General features: G+C 44.3%; 1 protein-coding gene across 1 annotated transcript in view; it reads left to right on the forward strand.

The window, feature by feature from the left end:
- Positions 1-762: 762 nt before the first annotated feature.
- TGFA (transforming growth factor alpha) overlaps positions 763-19,175 on the forward strand; it is a 104,881-nt gene continuing 86,468 nt past the window's right edge. The window contains exon 1 of the mRNA XM_021699091.1: positions 763-888. Coding sequence (XP_021554766.1) covers positions 849-888 — 40 coding nt within the window. The 5' untranslated portion in view covers positions 763-848. The remainder of the gene's footprint in view (positions 889-19,175) is intronic.

Below are 19,175 nucleotides of genomic sequence, written 5' to 3' on the forward strand. Positions count from 1 at the left end.
ACCCTTAGAGACCCATCTTCATTATTAATCCCAGGCCAGATAAACGAAAGCCCGCTGATCTTAACAATGTGCCCTGGAGGCCGGCATCACTAGAATCGAGAATTCTCTACCGGGATAGGGGTGCAGGTGGGAAACCTGGTTTAACAAATTCTTCTCTTGATTCTGAGGAGCCCTCTCCTTGGACCAAGTGTTGGCAGGCGGCGGACGAAGCTCGCCGGTCCCGTTCAGGGCCGCGTCCCCAGTCCCCTGCCGGGAGAGCCCCCCCACCCCACCCCCAGCAGCGGCCGTCCGCGCAGGTGCCAGACGCCCGCGCGGCTCCGCTCCCCCGCGCCGAGCCTGGAAGCGACCACCGCGCCCGGACGCTCGAGCTCCACGGCGGCCGCACCGCGCGGCTAGTCTGAGGGTGGTGTTTGAAGTCGGGCGCTTCCTGCCTTCCCGTCCGCCGGGGTGCCGGGCTCGCGCGGCGGGGCTCCGAGATTCCCCGCTCGCCCCGCCCCGCCCGCCGCCCGCGCCCTGCTCGGTGCGCGCGGCGTCCCCGCCCCCCGCCCCACACCCCCACCCCCTGTGGCCGTAGGGGGGCACCCCCACCCGGGTGGGAGGGTGGTCCGGCGTGGCCCGATCGCCGAGTGGCGGAGAGGTGACGGTAACCGCCTTCCCATTTCCGCCCGGCCGGCCGCGCAGCAGGGTGAGCGCAGCAGCGAGCGCTCGGTCCTGCCTCCGCCCGCCCGCGCCGGGGGCTGGCCTTGCCTCGCCGGCGCCTTTTTCCCCCGCAGCGCGGCGCCGCTTCGCCACTCGGGCACCGCAGGTAGGGCAGGAGGCTGGAGCGCCTGCTGCCCGCCGCCCGAAAGATGGTCCCCTCGGCTGGACAGCTCGCCTTGTTCGCGCTGGGTATGTACGCTGCCTGCTGCGCGCCCCGAGCCACCTGCCCTCGGCGACACCCCGCTTTCCCCTGGCCCCTCCATTTCTCTTCCCGGGGGTTTTCTGCGCCCGCCTGGGAGAGTCAAGGGAGGCTCATGCTTTTCAGGGATTGGAGGCTGGGGGGCAAGGGGAGTCACGAGGGCTTCCTAAGGATTTGGGGAGCCCATTCCGAAGAGGGGGCCGTCGAGCGCCCAGGCTTTCCCCGGGGAGTGGCTACCCTGGCCGTGCGTGAGAACGCCGGCAGGGGAAGGGGAAGCGGTGTGTGAACGGGCTTGAACTTTAATCCGCCGCGGCTGTGTGTTCTTACACTTGCTCACACCTACCTGCATATACCTGGCTGTCTCCAACCAAGCCCGTCTACACGGGCGGCGGTGAGCGTAGATGCGGAGAGGGCGGCCGGCGTCAGACCCTACGGCGGGACCTTGCCTGCTTCCCTGTCGTACCCCCTGCCTAGCCCTGAGTTCCAGTGACGGAGAGATGGTCACAATCAGCAGAGGCGCCCTCAGTCTTCTAACTTTAGGAGCTCTCGAGCTTTGGGGTATGTTTTGGGTTTTTGTGCGGATTGTTCTTTTAATTAACTTCCCTGGGAGAAGTGGTTGAAGTGTCAGCCGAGGGCAGGAGTGAAACCCTAGACGGAGCGTTGCCAGTTTCCTTTGAGTTTGTTCTTGGAAGGGAACGGGAGATGGGGGAAGGGAGGGGAAGTTAAACCCGGCAAACCTGGGTCTCGTCTGTGAAGCCCTTGAGTTTTTCCGCGGTGAAGTGCACAGGTCTGCGTGTAAGTGGTAAGGGGTGCAGCGCCGTGCGCGGGCCGCCCGTCTCTCGCCCCTCTCAGCGCCCGGCCTCTGTGGTGTTGAGATAGGCGCCTGACAGCCCAGGTGTCCAGGTTTATTGGTGCAGCTTCCGTGAAATGAATTCCTCAGTCGATATGCCCTGAGTTTACCCCGTAAAGCAAGTTGCTCCTACCTGGAGAATTTATTGGAGCCTGAGAAGAGCTATGGAACGCCCCCCGTCCCCAGAATGCCCAGAGCCACAGCCTCACCCAGTTCGTGTTCAGTTTCAGGGGGCTCACGGAGCCGCCTGTGATCCTGCGCGTGAAACGCTGATCGAGAACGGGGGAAACGGGGGCAGTAGTGGAACTCAGTGCTCTGAGCTGTACCCTCACCTGAAACTCACCAACAGGTGGCATGATTCTGGCGGCTTCCCCCCACTCCCTTTTTCCAGAACCCTTTTAACGTTTTTTGTATTGACGGTTGTTCCGATTTTCGATTTTTTTTAAAGCCACAAAACATGACCGATACCTCAGAAGCCTCCTATTTGCGGGTGCCTTTGTAGTGTGTGTTGCAAATTCTAGTAGTAACAGTCATAATAGCTAATGCTATTTGAACACTTACTCCGTGCCAGGCACTGTTCTAAGTGGTTTCCATGGATTCATTTATTCTTCACGCCAACCTGAAGAAGAAGGTATTATCCCCATTTTACAGAGGAAGAAAAGGAAGCGCTCAAGGCCCACAGTTAGTAAGCAGTGGGGTCAGGATTATTAGAGTGTGGGAGGACTGAGGGTTTGAAATGTCACCCAGCTGTGGTCACTATAGTCCCCTTTCCCAGTTTTGGGACTTTTCTTGAAGGAGAGATTATATGGACTACCTCAAAACTTGTTAAATTGGGTTTTCCGGTGGACTCCTAGGATCTCAAGGTGGTCTTAGGTTATTCGATGAAAATTGGAGGCAGGAAATGATGAAGGTGTGCAAATTTGAGGGCACCTTTGAAAGTTGCCCTGCCCCCCATCATACTACCCTTGCCCATGAAGACTGCTTGCACTCATCATGTTATTTTTCCTTTTTGCCTAAGAGTTGAGCCTGATCTTTGTTTCCTTCCTTGAGAAAAAATGTGTAAACCTAGAAAGATTGATCAATATGTAAAAACTGGCTCATACAATTCCAAAATATAAGCAGTTGGAAAAAAGCAGAAGGCAGGAATACCAGTTTTTTGTTTCTTAAAAAAAAAAAAAAAAGCCATTCGCTCTGATCATTGACTACAACTTCTGCCTCCCACCTCACTTTCTGCTAGATTACTAACTAGCACTCATCAATGCCACATGCATCTTTAATTTGCACATCTCCTCCAGTGCTGCTTTCCTCTCTAATTTTTCTTAAATTAGTTGAAGGCAGTTCCAGGCAAATCAGCAAATCTAGAAAATCAAGATCTCTCCCCTCCTTCCCAGCCTTTGTAGGAACAGTCTGAAAAGGAACGGGTTGTTTGGAGTTTCAGCTGATGCTCCTGATTACTTGGAACCTGAGCGTTGATTGATGTTTTGGCGGAGAGCATGCAGAGACTGTTGCTTAAATGGCAACACTGGAAACATCATCCAGGTTCCTGTGGTGGCTGTCCTCCACGTCATATTTCCGTCATTGGCCAGGCACACCTCACAGGGGCTTGGCACCTCCAGTCCCACATCCTCCTTGTGAGCAGGGAGCAAGATGTGTGATCTCGGGCAAGTTACTTAGCTTTTCTGTGCCTTGTTTTTCTCATCTGTAAAATGGTGCTGTTAATAGGGTGGTTAAACCTATTTAATGAACATAGAATGGCGCCTGTCTTGTAGTAAGAGTTGAAAAAATCTTAGTGCCATCATCATTGTTGTAACTTTGAACCCCATAGAATTCCAGATGTCCTAGCAGGTTCTGTCCATTCTGTAGTTGGGAGAGTTTGTCTGTCTTACCTTTCAGCTCTCCACCCTTCCTAAGCCAGGAAATATCACCTAACCTAGAAACCTACTTAACGATTTTAGTGAGTCTCATTTGGCAGATACCAATTCAAGCAAATTTGGAATTTGGAGGGGGAGGACATCATGAATTCTATAATTTTTGATGCAAAACATTTGTATTTCCTCAATATTCAATGGTCAGTTTATTGAAGTCACCACTAAGTTTCAGTTTTTTTAGTGGGAATAATAAAACTGCAGCCCCCTCATAGGTTGTTATGAGAATCAGATGAGATGGTAAATACAGAAGCTATTTATAAACTATACAAATAAAGAACTACACACAAAATGAAATTGATTTTAAAATCCAGAAATAAACATTATTATGTTTATGGCAGCTCCCAGTAGGACTGAGTGTAGCCTAAAGAAGGATCCTAGGACACTTAAGTGTCATTAAGGATGGGTAGAGATGAAGCCGGCCCCTGTCCCTGTGGATTTGGGACCGAGGGACCAGTAGGGGACGTGAACGAAGACAGTCCTCTTCTCCATTACATGGAAATGTCTTTCAGAGTAGACAGTGGAGGTTTGCCCAGGACACATGTTTTCCTTATTGGCAGCCATAATTAGGGAAAGTTCACTTAGAACATGGGCTGTAGAGGTGTATATGGAAGCCTTAGAGGCTAAGTTTCCCATATTTGCTTTTCCAAAACTTGGTTTCCTAGGATAAAGAGATCTTTCTGTAAATATTCCGTGTCCCCTGCAAAGGGGACCTTTCTTACAGGAGTAAATGATGCTTCCTGTTACCATGGTAACATAGGAAAACTAGCTGACTTTTCCATTAGACCTATCTCTAAGGGCCTTTTGAAAGTGTGCTTGAACAAAGTCCTACTCTTTGGGCTGCCCACTGAAAGGGATGGGCAATGGGAAGTGGAGCTTGGGTCAGCCAAAACGGGACAAGCCTGACACACTGAATTGGGCATCTTGTGCTTGGTTTCATGCGTAAAACCACTGTAGGACCTTCCACAGCAGTGCCCTCAAATCCCAGCCACCTGGAGGGCTTGGCAAACCAGGTTGTCCTGCATGAGGTGGGAGGGTTTGCGTGTCTGACAAGCGTCCAGGTGTGGCTTATGCCACTGGTAGGGAGGAGAAGAGAGGGACACTTGGAGAACCGCCGCTCTTCAGCCAGTTGCTGTTAGGGAAGCTTCTGGCTTAGCCAGTTGCATTTTATCTAAAGTCTGTTCTGACATTTATGAATGCTGCTGTGGATTTATGAGCCATTATTAAAGGTGCTTCTGCAGTCTGTCTTGCTGACCAGAGCAGAGTAAGAACTCTTGCTGAGATCTCTTGTCATAAGTGTTCTTGTTCTTTGCCCCTGGAAAATGTGATGGTCCTTTGTTATTAGACTTAAGCTGACTGACCAACACTAAGCATGTCACACTTTATTTTAGGGGGTTGCCAAAAATTGACCGTTGTTTTGCTGCCATTTCAACTATTTTTTAAAGATTTTATTCGACAGAGACAGAGAGAGAGACAGAGAGGGAACACAAGCAGGGGGAGTTGAGAGGGAGAAGCAGGCTCCCAGCTGAGCAAGGAGCTCGATGCAGGGCTCGATCCCAGGACCCTGGGACCACGACCAGAGCCGAAGGCAGATGCCCAACAACTGAACCACCCAGGTGCCCCTCAACTATTTTTCATCACCTCAATTTAAAGTATAAATTTAATTCTGTGCTAAAGGCTAACCCGGTTAAGATTGCATCTAGGGGCACCTGGGAGGCTCAGTCGGTTAAGCATCCAACTCTTGATTTGGGTGCGCGCAGGTGAAGATCCTCGGGGTCATGAGATGGAGCCCTGCATTGGACTCTGTGCTCAGCGCAGAATCTGCTTGAGATTCTCTCTCCATCTGCCCCTCTTCCCACTCACTTTCTCTCACTAAGTAAATAAAATATTTTTAAAAATTGAATCTAGATAGAGAATTCGAGTACTTTTACAGTGACTTCTGGTTTTGTTATGCTTTTTTTTCCTCCTTGTGAAATGTCAAGTATAAAAATCTTTCATAAAAATCAGGAAAGCCTAAAATCCAGGCTACCAGACCCATCTCTTAGGAACTCTTCAAGTACAAGGCACATTCCCTTTAGATGAGCTCTAAAAATCTGGGTAGTCTTGGGGCACCTGGGTGGCTCAGTTGGTTAAGCGACAGACTCTTGATTTCAGCTCAGGTCATGATCTCAGGGTCCTGGGGTGGAGCCCCATGTGGAAAGATTGGGCTCTTTGTTCAGTGGGGGGTCTGCTTGAGATCTTTTCCTTCTGCCCCTCCCTTCCCACCCCCCACTCACACATGCTTGTGCTCTCATAAATCTTTTTTAAAAAAATTAAATATATCTGGGTAGTCTTTTGAGACATTATGAATTGGTTGTATTGAATATGACTTAAAGAGTAGTCACCTGGGCTTAGAAAAAGTTGGAAGTTTGTTGAAATGGAATTTTATGTTTTTGCTAGTGCCTTTTTTGTTTTCCCCTTAAGTCAGAGGAAACACAATTTTACATGGAGTCTTTCCCCAGTCAAGTGAATTCTGTGCTCAGCATTTTTGCTTTTACTTTTTTCTTGTCCCCTTCTTTACCATGAAAAGCTTTCAGCTTCCCCCACCCTAGTGTTTGCATTTCTCAAGTACTTGTGGAGAGATGGTTAAGGACTTCCTCAAGAAGGGATGTACATATACCTGCTTTGTGTAACAAGCTTGTATAACTCACCGAACACCAGCCTGCTAATGCCTTGCCTTTTTTGGTTTTAATCTTTGAATATGTTAACTTTTCTGGCTGGGAACCGTAGCAGTAGAGTTCTGGTCCCTCCAGGTCCTGCCTCGGATTGATATTGGTTGGTGCTTGTTCTCTCTAGTAGTTTGAGGGCTCTTTGGAGGCAAAGATCCGAGGTCTTCATCTCTGCCCTTGGCCTATCTAGAGAACAGGTGGAGCCTCAGAGGGGACCACTCAGCACTTGATGACCCCCTTGGGGTGTCCCGTCCTGGTTTCTCCCAAGTGGAGACTCAGTTGGCAAACATTTGGCCACATAGTTAATTAACATTTGTACAGAAAAACTCTTCATTGTGATAATGAAGGGTGATTGCATATAAATTCCAACAAAGATGCAATTAGTCTTCAGAATAATTATTTTAAAAAGATTAGGATTTAGTGTTTTTAATGATTACAAAAACATTTTTTTCCTCTAGACCATTTGGAAAATCCTGGAAAGCGTAAGAGAAAAAAATGTTTCAATGACCTGTATTTCTACCACCCAACGATAACCGTGATTGACATTTTGTTATACAGCCTATGGATGAATGTATACGTAGATATTCTTTGAAAGCATCTATGATTTCTGATGGACTCACACTATTTAACTTAATTGTTTTTGCAACTTAACCTTCATAATATTTTTATGTTATTAAACATTCATTCTTAGTGTCATTACATCATTCTTAGTGGCTGGCAAGTAATCTCTTGACTATATTTACTATAACTTAACCTATTTTGAAACCCCTTTTGGCCACATAAATTTTCCCCATTTCTCACCGTTAATGAAGAATCCACACACTATTGTTAGGAATATAAATTGATACAACTTTTGGGGAAGTCAATATGGCAGTAGCTATCAATTTTAAGTGGGCATAACTTGGGTCATCAGTTCTACTTTTTGATATATATGCTACATAAATACTTGCCTAAATATGCAAAGAAAAAATTTAAAGGATGGTGATTGTTGATTTTGTTTATAACAGTAACAAGTTGTCAGTACCTACTGTTGTAATTATTTAAGGAGATTCCTTAAATAAGTTATTTTTACATAACAGTACATTGATTCACTATGTATCTATTTAAAAGAATAAAGGTTTCATGATATCTTAAATTTAGAAAGGCATAGAACCGTAGGTATAGTACAGTGCCTTGGTTTGAACTGGCTAACTTTTTTATAACAAGCCTATATTAAATTTATAATGCCTAAAGTCAAGGAAGATAAATGATACAACAGACACTTCTGTGCGTAAGTGTTTGGCACATCTTTAGGATAAATTCCTAGCAATTGGCCTTTTCTCCCACGAGCAGTGTATGAATGCCACTTTCTTGAATCTTCCCTAACACTAGAAGTTAGTTTTAACACTTTCCAAGTTGATTGGGGAAAAAAAGACCTCAGCCCAATCTTCATATTTAACATTTGTTAGGATGATTCAATTTGTTTGTTGGCCATGTCCTCTTATTTGCATCCTAACCTTTTCAGTTTTTTTTCTTATTGATTGATTATCCTTTTCTTAGAGCTTTATAACACTTTATATAAAAAGGTATTAATACTTTGCAAGTATTCCCCCCATTTATTGTATGTCTTTTACTGTTTATGGTGTTTTTGACATGCCGCAGGTTTTTATTTTTATGTAGCAGAAACTAGAAAAATAAATCTTTCCCCCTTAAGCTTTCTACCTTCGTTTATACATTTAGGAAAACCTTCCCTGGCCTAAGATAAGGCAAATATTTACTTATTTTTTTTCTCCTAAGTCTCCTATATCATGTTCAACTATTGTACCTAGAATTTATTCTTGTGTACGGTGTGAGGTATAACTCACATTTCATAAAAAAATAGCCAACCAGTTAATAGTCTCAGTTGCTATTTATGGAATAATCTATCCTGTCTATTGTGGCTTGAAATTCCATTTTTATCACATGCTAAATTCTTTTTTTTTTTTTTAAGATTTTATTTATCTATTTGACAGAGACACAGCGAGAGAGGGAACACAGCAGGGGGAGCGGGAGAGGGAGAAGCAGGCTTCCTGCCGAGCAGGGAGCCCGATGCGGGGCTCGATCCCAGAACCCTGGGATCATGACCTGAGCCCAGGGCAGACGCTAACGACTGAGCCACCCAGGCACCCCCACATGCTAAATTCTTATAGGTACTTGAATCTGTGTAATTTTATTTTGGTTCTATCATTTTGTATTTTTGCGCTTATTGTGCATTTGTTCACTCATGTATTCTGCGAATATTTATTGAGCACCTATTCTGTGCAGAGACTCCTTCTAGGTGCTGGAGAATCAGCCAAGAATAAGACACAGAGCTTGTGTTTTAGTTAGATAGTTCCCACTGCTCTCTATCATAACTGGTTGTTGCTAGTATTTAAAGCTTTTTTAAAAATATACGTTTATTTTGTAATGGGTTTTGTTAATTCTAATAGTCCTTCAGTATATTCTCCTAGGTTTGCAGGTCCCTGATCATGTACTCTTGGATAGTGATAGCTTTGCCTCCTTCCTTTTAATATTTTTATCTTTTATTTTTCTTATAGCGCTGGCCAGAACTTCAAGAACATTTTTAAAAAGTCAATAGATATCCTTGTATTTTTCTTGACTTACTGATAGTGTTTGTAGCATTTAACAGTTAAGTACGAGGATGACTTTGTCGTTATATATACGTGAGAATATCTTTATATAGACCCACGAAAATGTAGATATGTGTATCTATATGAATAAACTTTATCATGTTAATGTACTACTCTTCGTATACTAAAAGATTTGGCATTTTGCTTTTTTAAAGCAGGGGAGATAATACGAGTTGTGGATTTTTTTTTTTTTCAAATGTTTTGAGGACTTTGATCGACTCATTATGTTAAAGCCATCCTTAAATTTCCGGAATGAATCCCTCGTGGCTCCGTGGTATTATTCTCTCTGCATACTGCTAGGTTCAATCCATTCTGAAGTGTTTGGGGCCTTGTTTTCTTTTTTAGGGTTTGATATCAGCATTACATCAGCTTTATAAAAACTTTTATAAACCTTCCATCTGTTTTATGCTCTTGAGTAGTTGAAATATCATGGAAGTGAGTGGCTCTGTGAAGGCTTGGAAGAAATTGCTAGCGGTCAGTTTAATTAAGTTCTTCTCCGCTTGAGTCATTTTTGGTAATTATTTTCCTCACAATCTATTCAATTCAGATTTCTAAATTTTTAGCACGGATTTTAATCTCCTTTTAACGTAAAGTTTTCTTTTGCATCTGTGGCCGGTTAATGTGACTTTACCAAATAGGAAAATAAGTAAGCACCGAGGCCCCCAAATAAAATACATTTTCAAGTTTGTTTTTCTTGATAATACTTTGAAAAAAAAGCCAAAAAACAACCACCTTCTTTTTAACCTTTTTTTCCCCCACTGTAGTATCATGATTGTGGGGGTTTTTTTTTTTAAGATTTTATTTATTTATTTGACAGAGAGAGACACAGCGAGAGAGGGAGCACAAGCAGGGGGAGTGGGAGAGGGAGAAGCAGGCTTCCCCTCTGAGCAGGGAGCCCGATGTGGGGCTCGATCCCAGGACCCTGGGATCCTGACCCGAGCTGAAGTCAGATGCTTAACAACTGAGCCACCCAGGCACCCTCCTTCTTTTTTTTTTTTTTTTTAAGATTTATTTATTTATTTTTATTTGAGAGAGAGAGAATGAGAGAGAGCGAGTACATGAGAAGGGGGAGGGTCAGAGGGAGAAGCAGACTCCCTGCCGAGCAGGGAGCCCGATGCGGGACTCGATGCGGGACTCGATCCCGGTTCTCCAGGATCATGACCTGAGCCGAAGGCAGTCGCTTAACCAACTGGAGCCACCCAGGCGCCCCCTCCTTCTTTTTAACCTTAAACCAAATTCAGGTGAAGGCTTCATTTTAATAGTGTTCCCAGGAGCCCAGGAAATTACTCGTGTATTTGCCTAACTGCGTGTGCCGAAGTTGCCACAGTAATGCCGTTTCTGATTTGGATGATGCACGGCATGTCTAGCTTCCTACCTAAAAAAATTAATTTTTAGGTTCCTTAAGCTTTAAAGAGTTTAAAAACCTCCAAATACACTATCGTGTCCATTAGATGCGACGAGAGTGTTTGAAGTAAGACGGCCAGTGCTCGTGTGGGAGATTTTTGCTGCTGTTGGCTCATTTGCTTTGGAGTGATTTGTGTGTGTGTGTTTAAGATCAGCACTTCTAGGTGGAAATATGGGATTCTTACAAAGAGACCGTATCTTCAGCTTGAGTTCTTTAGGGCCTTTGATCTGAGTTTGAATGAGGTCAGTAAACAATTCTCCTGGGCACGTAAAGGGTAGATGTGCCTTCACTGCTCTTTCGTCATCTCTTGCCAGGTCAGAGGCATTCTCTGGGTAATTACTGTACTTCCAAGAGGTGCAGGAGATTAACTGGCTAAATGGTACACGTCATGTAGTGACACAAAAGCGGCTGAAGCTGATAAATGAGAGGTTTGCAATTACACACTCTGCTCCCCCTCCCTCTGCCAGGCCTTGGGAACCAGCAGGGCAAAAACAAACGGAACATGCTTTTCGTGGTGGAAAGAAAAAGCCTAAGACCTGTAACTTGTACTGTGGCAGGGGCTAGGAGGAACTGGCCTATAAACTATGGAGGGGCCTAACCTGTTCACCTTCTAGGTCACCAAGCTCAGTTGGCAACTCTGGGCTTGAACACTTCTCACCTTGGAACAGTCCCTGCGTTGTTATTTTTGCATTGGAGGAGCATATCATCGGGCTGGTTTGCATGCTGTATACACTCCCTGCCAGCAAATTTAAACAATGACAGATGTTTTTTTGCACATAGCAGACCTTGGGTGTTATAATTAGTGTTTCAGGGGATGAATCATAGGCCCCTGAACTGGAATGAAAGCAAGCTTGGGGCCTGAGCATTATTTAGGGAGGTGAGGTAAACTCCTAGGTCACACAGATGGGGAATCCTTCTGGATCAGGACTCTCTCTAAACCTCATCAGCCACTCCCCTGCCACGCAAAGAAAAACCCCAAAACAAACACACTTCTTGGGCAGGCCACTTAGTGCTCACAGAACATGCACACGCTCTGGTCACCACCTCCCCTCGTGGGCCATGCAGGAGACACGCCTTATCTGCTCGCGTTGGTTAAATCCCACTCCTTTTCCAAAGTGAAATCGAAATCAGAATCTACAAACAGAAGTTCAAAAAGCACCCCCAAATTTGACTCAACAGAGACCTCCTCTTACTAGGTTTAACTAGCAGGTATCTGACCAGATCTCTTTCTCTGTATAGATACAGATAGTCATATACTCACTTTTTTCCTTCAAACAAAAAGGCATTTGGTATTTTTAAATCTGCTTTTTACTTACAGTCTGTAGGGAAAATATTTCTGTGGCAAAAATACAAGTATATCTGTCGACCTATCTTTTTTTTTTTTTTTTTTTTGGTGACTATAACACATTCCATTATACAACTCTGTCATTGTTTATTTACCCATCCTTTGTGGATAGAGATGTAGATTGTCTCAAATTCCAATATTCAAACCTGACATGAAAATTCTTGCAGCTAAATCATTACCAGTATCTTTTCATTATTTTGTATGGCTAAATCCCCAGAAATGGGCTAGTAGGTCAAAAGGTACACACTTTTTCAACTCTTAATATGTTTTGACAATCTGCGCTCCAGAAGAATGTACAGACTTCTGCCACCTGTTGTGAATGCCTATTTGTTGGCAAACTTGCCTATGATTAATGTTATAATTTTCTAGATTCTGTTCATTGTGCTGGCCAAATGGTATCTCATATTTTAATTTGTATTTGTTTGGTTAAAACCAAAGTTTGGTACATTGAATGCTTTTTCATGTTTGAGTATTTGAATTTATTTTCTTGTGAATTAGACCATGTTTGGGGTAGGTTATTTAATTATTGATTCGTGAACAGTTTTTCAAAAGATATATTGAGGGGCACCTGGGTGGCTCAGTTAAGCGTCTGCCTTCAGCTCAGGTCATGATCCCAGCATCCTGGGATCGAGCCCCACACTGGGCTCCTTGCTCAGTGGGGAGCCTGCTTCTCCCTCTCCCTCTGCCTCTCCCTCCCACTCGTGTTCTCACATGCTCTGCGCTCGCTCGCTCTCTCGCTCAAATAAAAATTCTTTTTAAAAAGATATATTGAAAATATTGCCCCTCACCTCACTTGTGTTCTCACATGCTCTGCGCTCACTCGCTCTCTCAAATAAAATCTTTTGAAAAAAGATATATTGAAAATATTTCCTTCATTTTGCTGGTTAAATTTATATGTGTTGTGTTTGGGTTTACAGGAGTATCTTTTTGTTTTTAACTTTTAAGGACTTAAAATCTGTTCATAATTCCTTTACGATTTCTACTTGGAGTAGGGATTTGCTGTGCTTCTTTGATATCTCATTTCCCCTTCTACTTTTATGTTGTTACTTTTCAAATTTAAATTTCAATTCGTTGGGAATGTATTTTGGTATGAGATGTGAGCTAAGATTCTAACTTGCTGGGGCGCCTGGGTGGCTCAGATAGTTAAGCGTCTGCCTTCGGCTCAGGTCATGATTCCAGGGTCCTGGGATCGAGCCCCACATCGGGCTCCTGGCTTAGCGGGGAGCCTGCTTCTCCCTCTCCCTCTGCCTCCCCCCTGCTCATGCTCGCTAGCTCTCTGTATCTCTGTGTCTCAAATGAATAAATAAAATCTTTAAAAATTAAATAAAAAAAAAAAGACTCTAACTTGCCTTTTTGCGAAATACTGGTCCAGTTACTGTATGCCATTTGTTGAACAGTTCTCTAATCAGATTTCAAATCCTACTTTTGTCACTTGATACATTCTTAGGAATACTTGAATCTATTTCTGGAGGTTTTGTTCGGCTCCATTCATTTGAGGCTCATCCTATAGGGAATTGTTCTTTTGAGCTGGCAACGTGTCATTGTCCCGGGAAGTGGGAGCAGAAAATAATGAAAACTGGGAAAGTGGACATTGGATTACACTGGATGTCCCTTCATGGTCACGTCTCCCCTTCATGACAAGACTTCTTCTTTTTTTTTTTTTTTAAAGATCTTATTTATTTATTTGACAGAGACACAGCGAGGGAACACAAGCAGGGGGAGTGGGAGAGGGAGAAGCAGGCTTCCCGCTGAGCAAGGAGCCTGATGCGGGGCTCGATCCCAGGACCTAGGGAGCATGACCTGAGCCGAAGGCAGACACTTAACGACTGAGCCACCCGGGTGTCCTCCTGACAAGACTTCTACTTCCGTCCCACCTAGGGCATATTGGAGGAAGAAACACATGTGGTGGTGGAGAGGATACTTACTGCGTTTGAATCCCTGGGGGAGAAAGGATGCCTGCCTCACTCCTCAGCTTGGCTGAAGACTGATGATGGGCACTGGGTCTCACTGTTCCGAAAGGCATGGCGAACCTACCTATGTGCTCCTATTGTTTCTGGAACTTTTGCTTTTCAGAAATTGGGGGTCATGAGGCAGGCCTGCAGTCCTCCTTGTAATGTTCTGGTTAACTGAAACTATATTTTCACGTCTCCTTCTCAAATGGGGGTACCGTGGAGTATGGGTGGCATACTCAGAGCCAGGCGATGTACTGGTACATCTCCCTGGAATAGGGAATAATTAAAGAATCAAAAAGGAATTTAACTGGCAAGTCATAATATTATTTTCTATATTAAAACAAACTCAGCTCTACTAGTTGATAGAATGCAAGATGGAAATAACAAAATTAATTTTTAGGATATAAGGATAAGTTGCGATTCTTTTTTTCCCTTTGGAATGTTTCAGAGTGTGCCCCAAGACTAGAGGAATAGGTATGAGTTCCTTCTCTTTGAATTTAGGGGGGTCTAGTGAAAAAGTTCGAGGAGTACTGTCTCATATAGAGGACTGATTTTCAGATGCTTACAATAGGAAAAACAGTAACTAAAACCAATACCTTCATTAGTCTTCTGCTTGTTTTAGATTTAATTTGCTTTCCTAAGTTTTCCCAAGATGAAAACTTAGATTATTGATTTTAGATTTTTCTTCTTTTCTAATATAGTCATTCAATGATGTCCGTTTCTAAGCACTGCTTTTGCTGCATCCCACAAATTTTGATGAGTTGTATTTCCATTTTTATTTAGTTCAAAATATTTAACTGCTCTTGAGATCTCTTCTTTGACCCATGTGTTCGTTAGAAGTGTATTGTTTAATCTCCAGTATGTAGGGGATTTTCCAGCTGTATTTCTGTTAATTGATTTCAAGTTTATCTTCATTCTGGTCTGAGAGCAGGCACTGTATGATTTCTAGTCTTTAAAATGTGTCTAGGTGTATTTTATGGTCCACAATATGACATATCTTGGTGAATTTCATGTGAGCTTGAGAAGATTGTGTGTTCTGTTGCTGAATGTAGTCCGTCTGTGGAAGTCAGTGACATCGAGTTGCTTGATGGCGCTGTCGAGTTTAACCATGTCCTTACTGATTTTCTGCTGGTGAATCTGTCCATTTCTGATAGGGGGGTATTGAATGAAGTCTCTGACTATAATAGTGGATTCACCTATTTCTTCTTGTAGTTCTATTAATTTTCTCTTCCTATATTTTGATGTTCTGTTGTTAGGCACATACACATTAGGATTGTTAAGTCACTTTACCATTCTTTAATGATTCGGAAGCTATTTCTGGGTTTCTCAGTGCCCAAAGGTCATCACCGGTAAACTCTTTAGCCCCACATGGTACCTGATGCAAAACTTCCCATTTTACCTGTGAATGAGAAGTCCACTGAGTAGGGTTTTCTTCCTGATTTGGGTAGCAGAACTCTGCTCTGTTTTAACTTACCTTATGGAGAGAAAAGAATATATAAAAGCCATTACTCCAAGTTCCCAGACTAGTGCTCTGTTAGGATCAAGATAGTGGGATCTTCTTTGTTAGAGGCCATCCTTTCAAGTGTATTCTTATTTTGAATCCTCTGTAGGTTGTAGAAGTTTTTGGCAAATGGACTGCTTAGGCCCCAGTGAACCACTTGAAAATTAGAGATTTACACTTAGGAAAACAACATCAACTCACTTTGTAATGTGAGCTTATTTTCTGGTGAAGTGCCTCTTTCCTCTACTGTGGAAGATAAGGAAAAATAAACAAAACAGTCCTTTCAACTCAATTGGATTTTTTGGATTTCAGATAAAAGGCTGCCATTTTTCTTTTAACAGTAATAACAGAGGCATTTGGAGTATGTCAGCTGTCATCCCATGTAGAATATATCCAAGTGATCAAGCAGTAGTTGTGATTTTTGTGAACCAAGCCTAGTGTAACATTTGGTTCTTAATTCACCCAAACTGGCTACTTTACTCATTTAATGCTCTGCTATAGAGCCAATGGGATGAACAACCAAAATAAGATCTATCAGCTTGAAATGAGGGATGCTGTTTATTTATTTGTTTTAGGGGATTTCTTTTCTACATGGATTGTTCACTTCAGCAAGCCCTTAATGTGTGTCAGATCTTCTGCTGGGTTTGGTGATACTGATGCAAAGAGGGCCACCATTCCCTAGCCTTTGCCCTCAAGCCCTGAATTCTTGGCAGATTGTGGCAGAAGCAGACAGTTGTGTGTGTGTGTGTGTGTGTGTTAAGAATTTATTTATTGGACAGAGACATAGCGAGAGAGGGAACACAAGCAGGGGGAGTGGGAGAGGGAGAAGCAGGCTTCCTACGGAGCAGGGAGCCCGATGCGGGGCTCGATCCCAGGACCCTGGGATCATGACCTGAGCCGAAGGCAGACGCTTAACGACTGAGCCACCCAGGCGTCCAGCAGACAGTTTTTTTACAATAGGAAATGAGGTACACAGTGGGCACCTTGTGCTCAAGAGCAGGGTTTTGGGGTATGAGAAGGCAGGGCACGATCTGAGAAGATGATGGCCATCACTTAAAACAGCACCTGGTAGGTGGTCATTTCTTTAAGAGTTTTATGTGTCATACAAACTCCTTTAGCCTATCTGGGCAACCCTGTGAGATATGGTGATTATCCCCATTTTACAGATGGGGAAACTGAAGCACAAAAATGTTGATTTGTCCACGCCCCCACAGCCAGCAAGTAGCAGTGCAAGGATTCAAACCCAGGTCCCTGGCCTGCCCACCTAGCCGTCCCGCAGCTCTGTCACTCATTCACGGAAGCCTGTGGGTGCTGAGGTGCCCCGTGTCATGCATGTGTGAAAGTGCCATTTTGTAGCGGGCCGTAGGCTAAATGTAATCGGACTTTTCAAACAGCCACTCCCTTGAGTTTTTTACCATAGTGAGAGTAATTGCCATGGAAGTAATTGTCATGTTGGCCAACAAGAAATGTTGCCACTTCCCAGTGCTGGGAAATAGAAACAAATGTGGTCCAGATCTTTTTTTTTTCCTCTCCTTCAGGTCAAGAGTTAGCTGTTCAGGAGCCAGATAATCACATGAGGCATGCTACTTGACACACATTAGGGTGACCGGGGCACCTCTAGTAATAAATTCATTTATGGAGACTGGTACGCATTTATACCATACATTTTAAAATCTTACTTAAATTCAATTAATTAACATATAGTGTATCATTAGTTTCAGAGGTAGAGTTCAGTGATTCATCTGTTGCATAGAACACCCAGTGCTCATTCCATCGCATGCCCTCCTTAATGCCCATCACCCAGTTAGCCCTTCCCCCCGCCCACCTACCATACATTTTTTAAGAAGTATTTGTTTTAAAGGGTGATCTCTTCCATGTATGCAGGCAGCCTGTCCTCCAGTGAGCGACATGCCTGTAAGTCACTGTGCACGTGAGCTGTAGCCTCAAAGGCCTCTGCTCGAGGGCTGGCTTTTCTCCTCCTCCTCGCCTCCCTTCTCTTCCTCTCCGGTTGACATGTCCCCCAAATAATAGCAAAAGACGGCAGAGTCTTTACCACTTTTGCTTTAACACCCTTAGTTCTTCACAGTCCCACTAAAGCTAGAATCTGTGTTAGCACATTTGCCAGTAGCTGGCTTCCTTGAACACCCTTCACCCTTAACTTTAGCCATAACATGGGCCCGCAAAACACACAGACCTTTCCATTGACTTGGTAGAGCGGCAGGTCAGGACAGAAATAGCATTTACTGTTTCACTTGTATGTGGGAACTTCATCCGGCTGGCAGCCTTTTGTAATGGCCTTTGCAACTCCGAATATAGTTTAACGTCTGGATCCTCAGGTGTGAGCAAGGGCCACCGTGTGGACGTTTTACCAATGTTTAGTAAAGGCGGGGGGGGTTTTCCTGTTAGGTAAAGGAGTTGTACCCTTTGTCACAGAGTCCACAAGTACCCCGTCCCCTTTATGAATGTTTGTGTTAGGCCACTTCATTTTACAAAAGACCGACATCAGTACCTCTTTTTGCTAACCAAAAGAAATCTAAAGAGAGAAATCGTAAAAGTGAAAACAGCTTCCAGCATTTGTTTTGCAGCGAGCTTTTATAGAGGCAGCATGCACCCCAAGCAGTAAGGGTGGCTCCATCAAGCTTGTTCCCCCAAACTACACTCAGCATCTCCGCATCCAGCCGCCATATGTTTGAACTGTGTCTGTGAGCATCTGTGCTTTATCTCGCTTTTTGTGCATCTGTTAGCAAGAGGTGTCCTATAGTATCAAAAAAGCCCAGGAGATTATTCTTTAGGTCTAGGAATGCTCAAAATGTTTCCATATATTGAGGCACCTGGATGGCTCAGTCAGTTAAGTGTCCAACTCTTGATTTTGGCTTAGGTCATGATCTCAGAGTCGTGAGATCGAGCCCCAGGTCGGGCTCCATGCTGGGTGTGGAGCCTGCTTAAAATTCATATTCTCTCTCTCTCTCTCTCTCTCTCTCTCAAAAAGAAATGTTTCCATATAAATTAGTGGTGATTGCCTCTTCACTTTGCACCACTGTGGCTTATGGAAGGTTTCATCAGGTAGTGTATGTATTATTAAACCTATATGTATTACTAAAATAGCCAGTGGGATGGACCACTTTTACAAAGACAGACCTTTCTGGAAAAAAATGTGAGTTTTAAAAATCAGTCTTATTTAAAGGACCTTACTTGATAATCCTTTTCTAGAACCCTCTCTCCCTAATTTGCAACTCCGAATCATTCACATCGCTGGTTGGCTTATAGTAGATTGCCTCCACTGCAGTAGCTTCCCTAGCCCTTCTAGAAAAGTTGACCAGTTGGTCATTTCTGTACAAGCCCATCCTGCTGGCCCATGGGGGAGGAAAAGTTGGTGTTTTAGGCAGCCAGGAAACTCAACTATCTCCTGAGATTTAAACACCCAGATAACACCACCTCATAAAAATTCTGTTGTTCTCTGAGCAGAAGGCCCACTTGTATTTTCCACAGGCCTTTTGCTCGCTGCCCTGTAGGCTCCCTTGATCTTCACTTGCGTCACCTCATCTCCAGCAACCCACTATCTAACATTTCTTCCTCCAATTGATGCTCTTGAGTTGTGACATTCAGCAGGAGAAAAAGAAGAAAGAAAGGTTTAACCTTTTGGAACAGAGCAGTCCCTTTGGGTCCAGATGCCCTCATCCTTTCAGCTTGCACCTCAGACCCCGAGGAACCCCAACTGCATGGAGCTGCTGAGTGATAACAAGGACAAGACGGTGGTGGAATAACCCCACTGTTGTCCAGCAGTAAAGAAAATAAACGAGCCTAATCATTCGTCGATGTGCTGCCCCTCCTAATCAGGGAGCAACCCTGTCCAGCTGTTTTCCCTTCCCCTGTGGGAGGTGCGGCTCGCAGCAGGGAGAGGGCTCGGCTCCAGTGGGAGACTGTTCCCAGGCCAAGGACGGAG

The sequence above is a fragment of the Neomonachus schauinslandi genome, chromosome 10, assembly GCF_002201575.2.
Source record: "Neomonachus schauinslandi chromosome 10, ASM220157v2, whole genome shotgun sequence".
Taxonomy (NCBI): domain Eukaryota; kingdom Metazoa; phylum Chordata; class Mammalia; order Carnivora; family Phocidae; genus Neomonachus; species Neomonachus schauinslandi.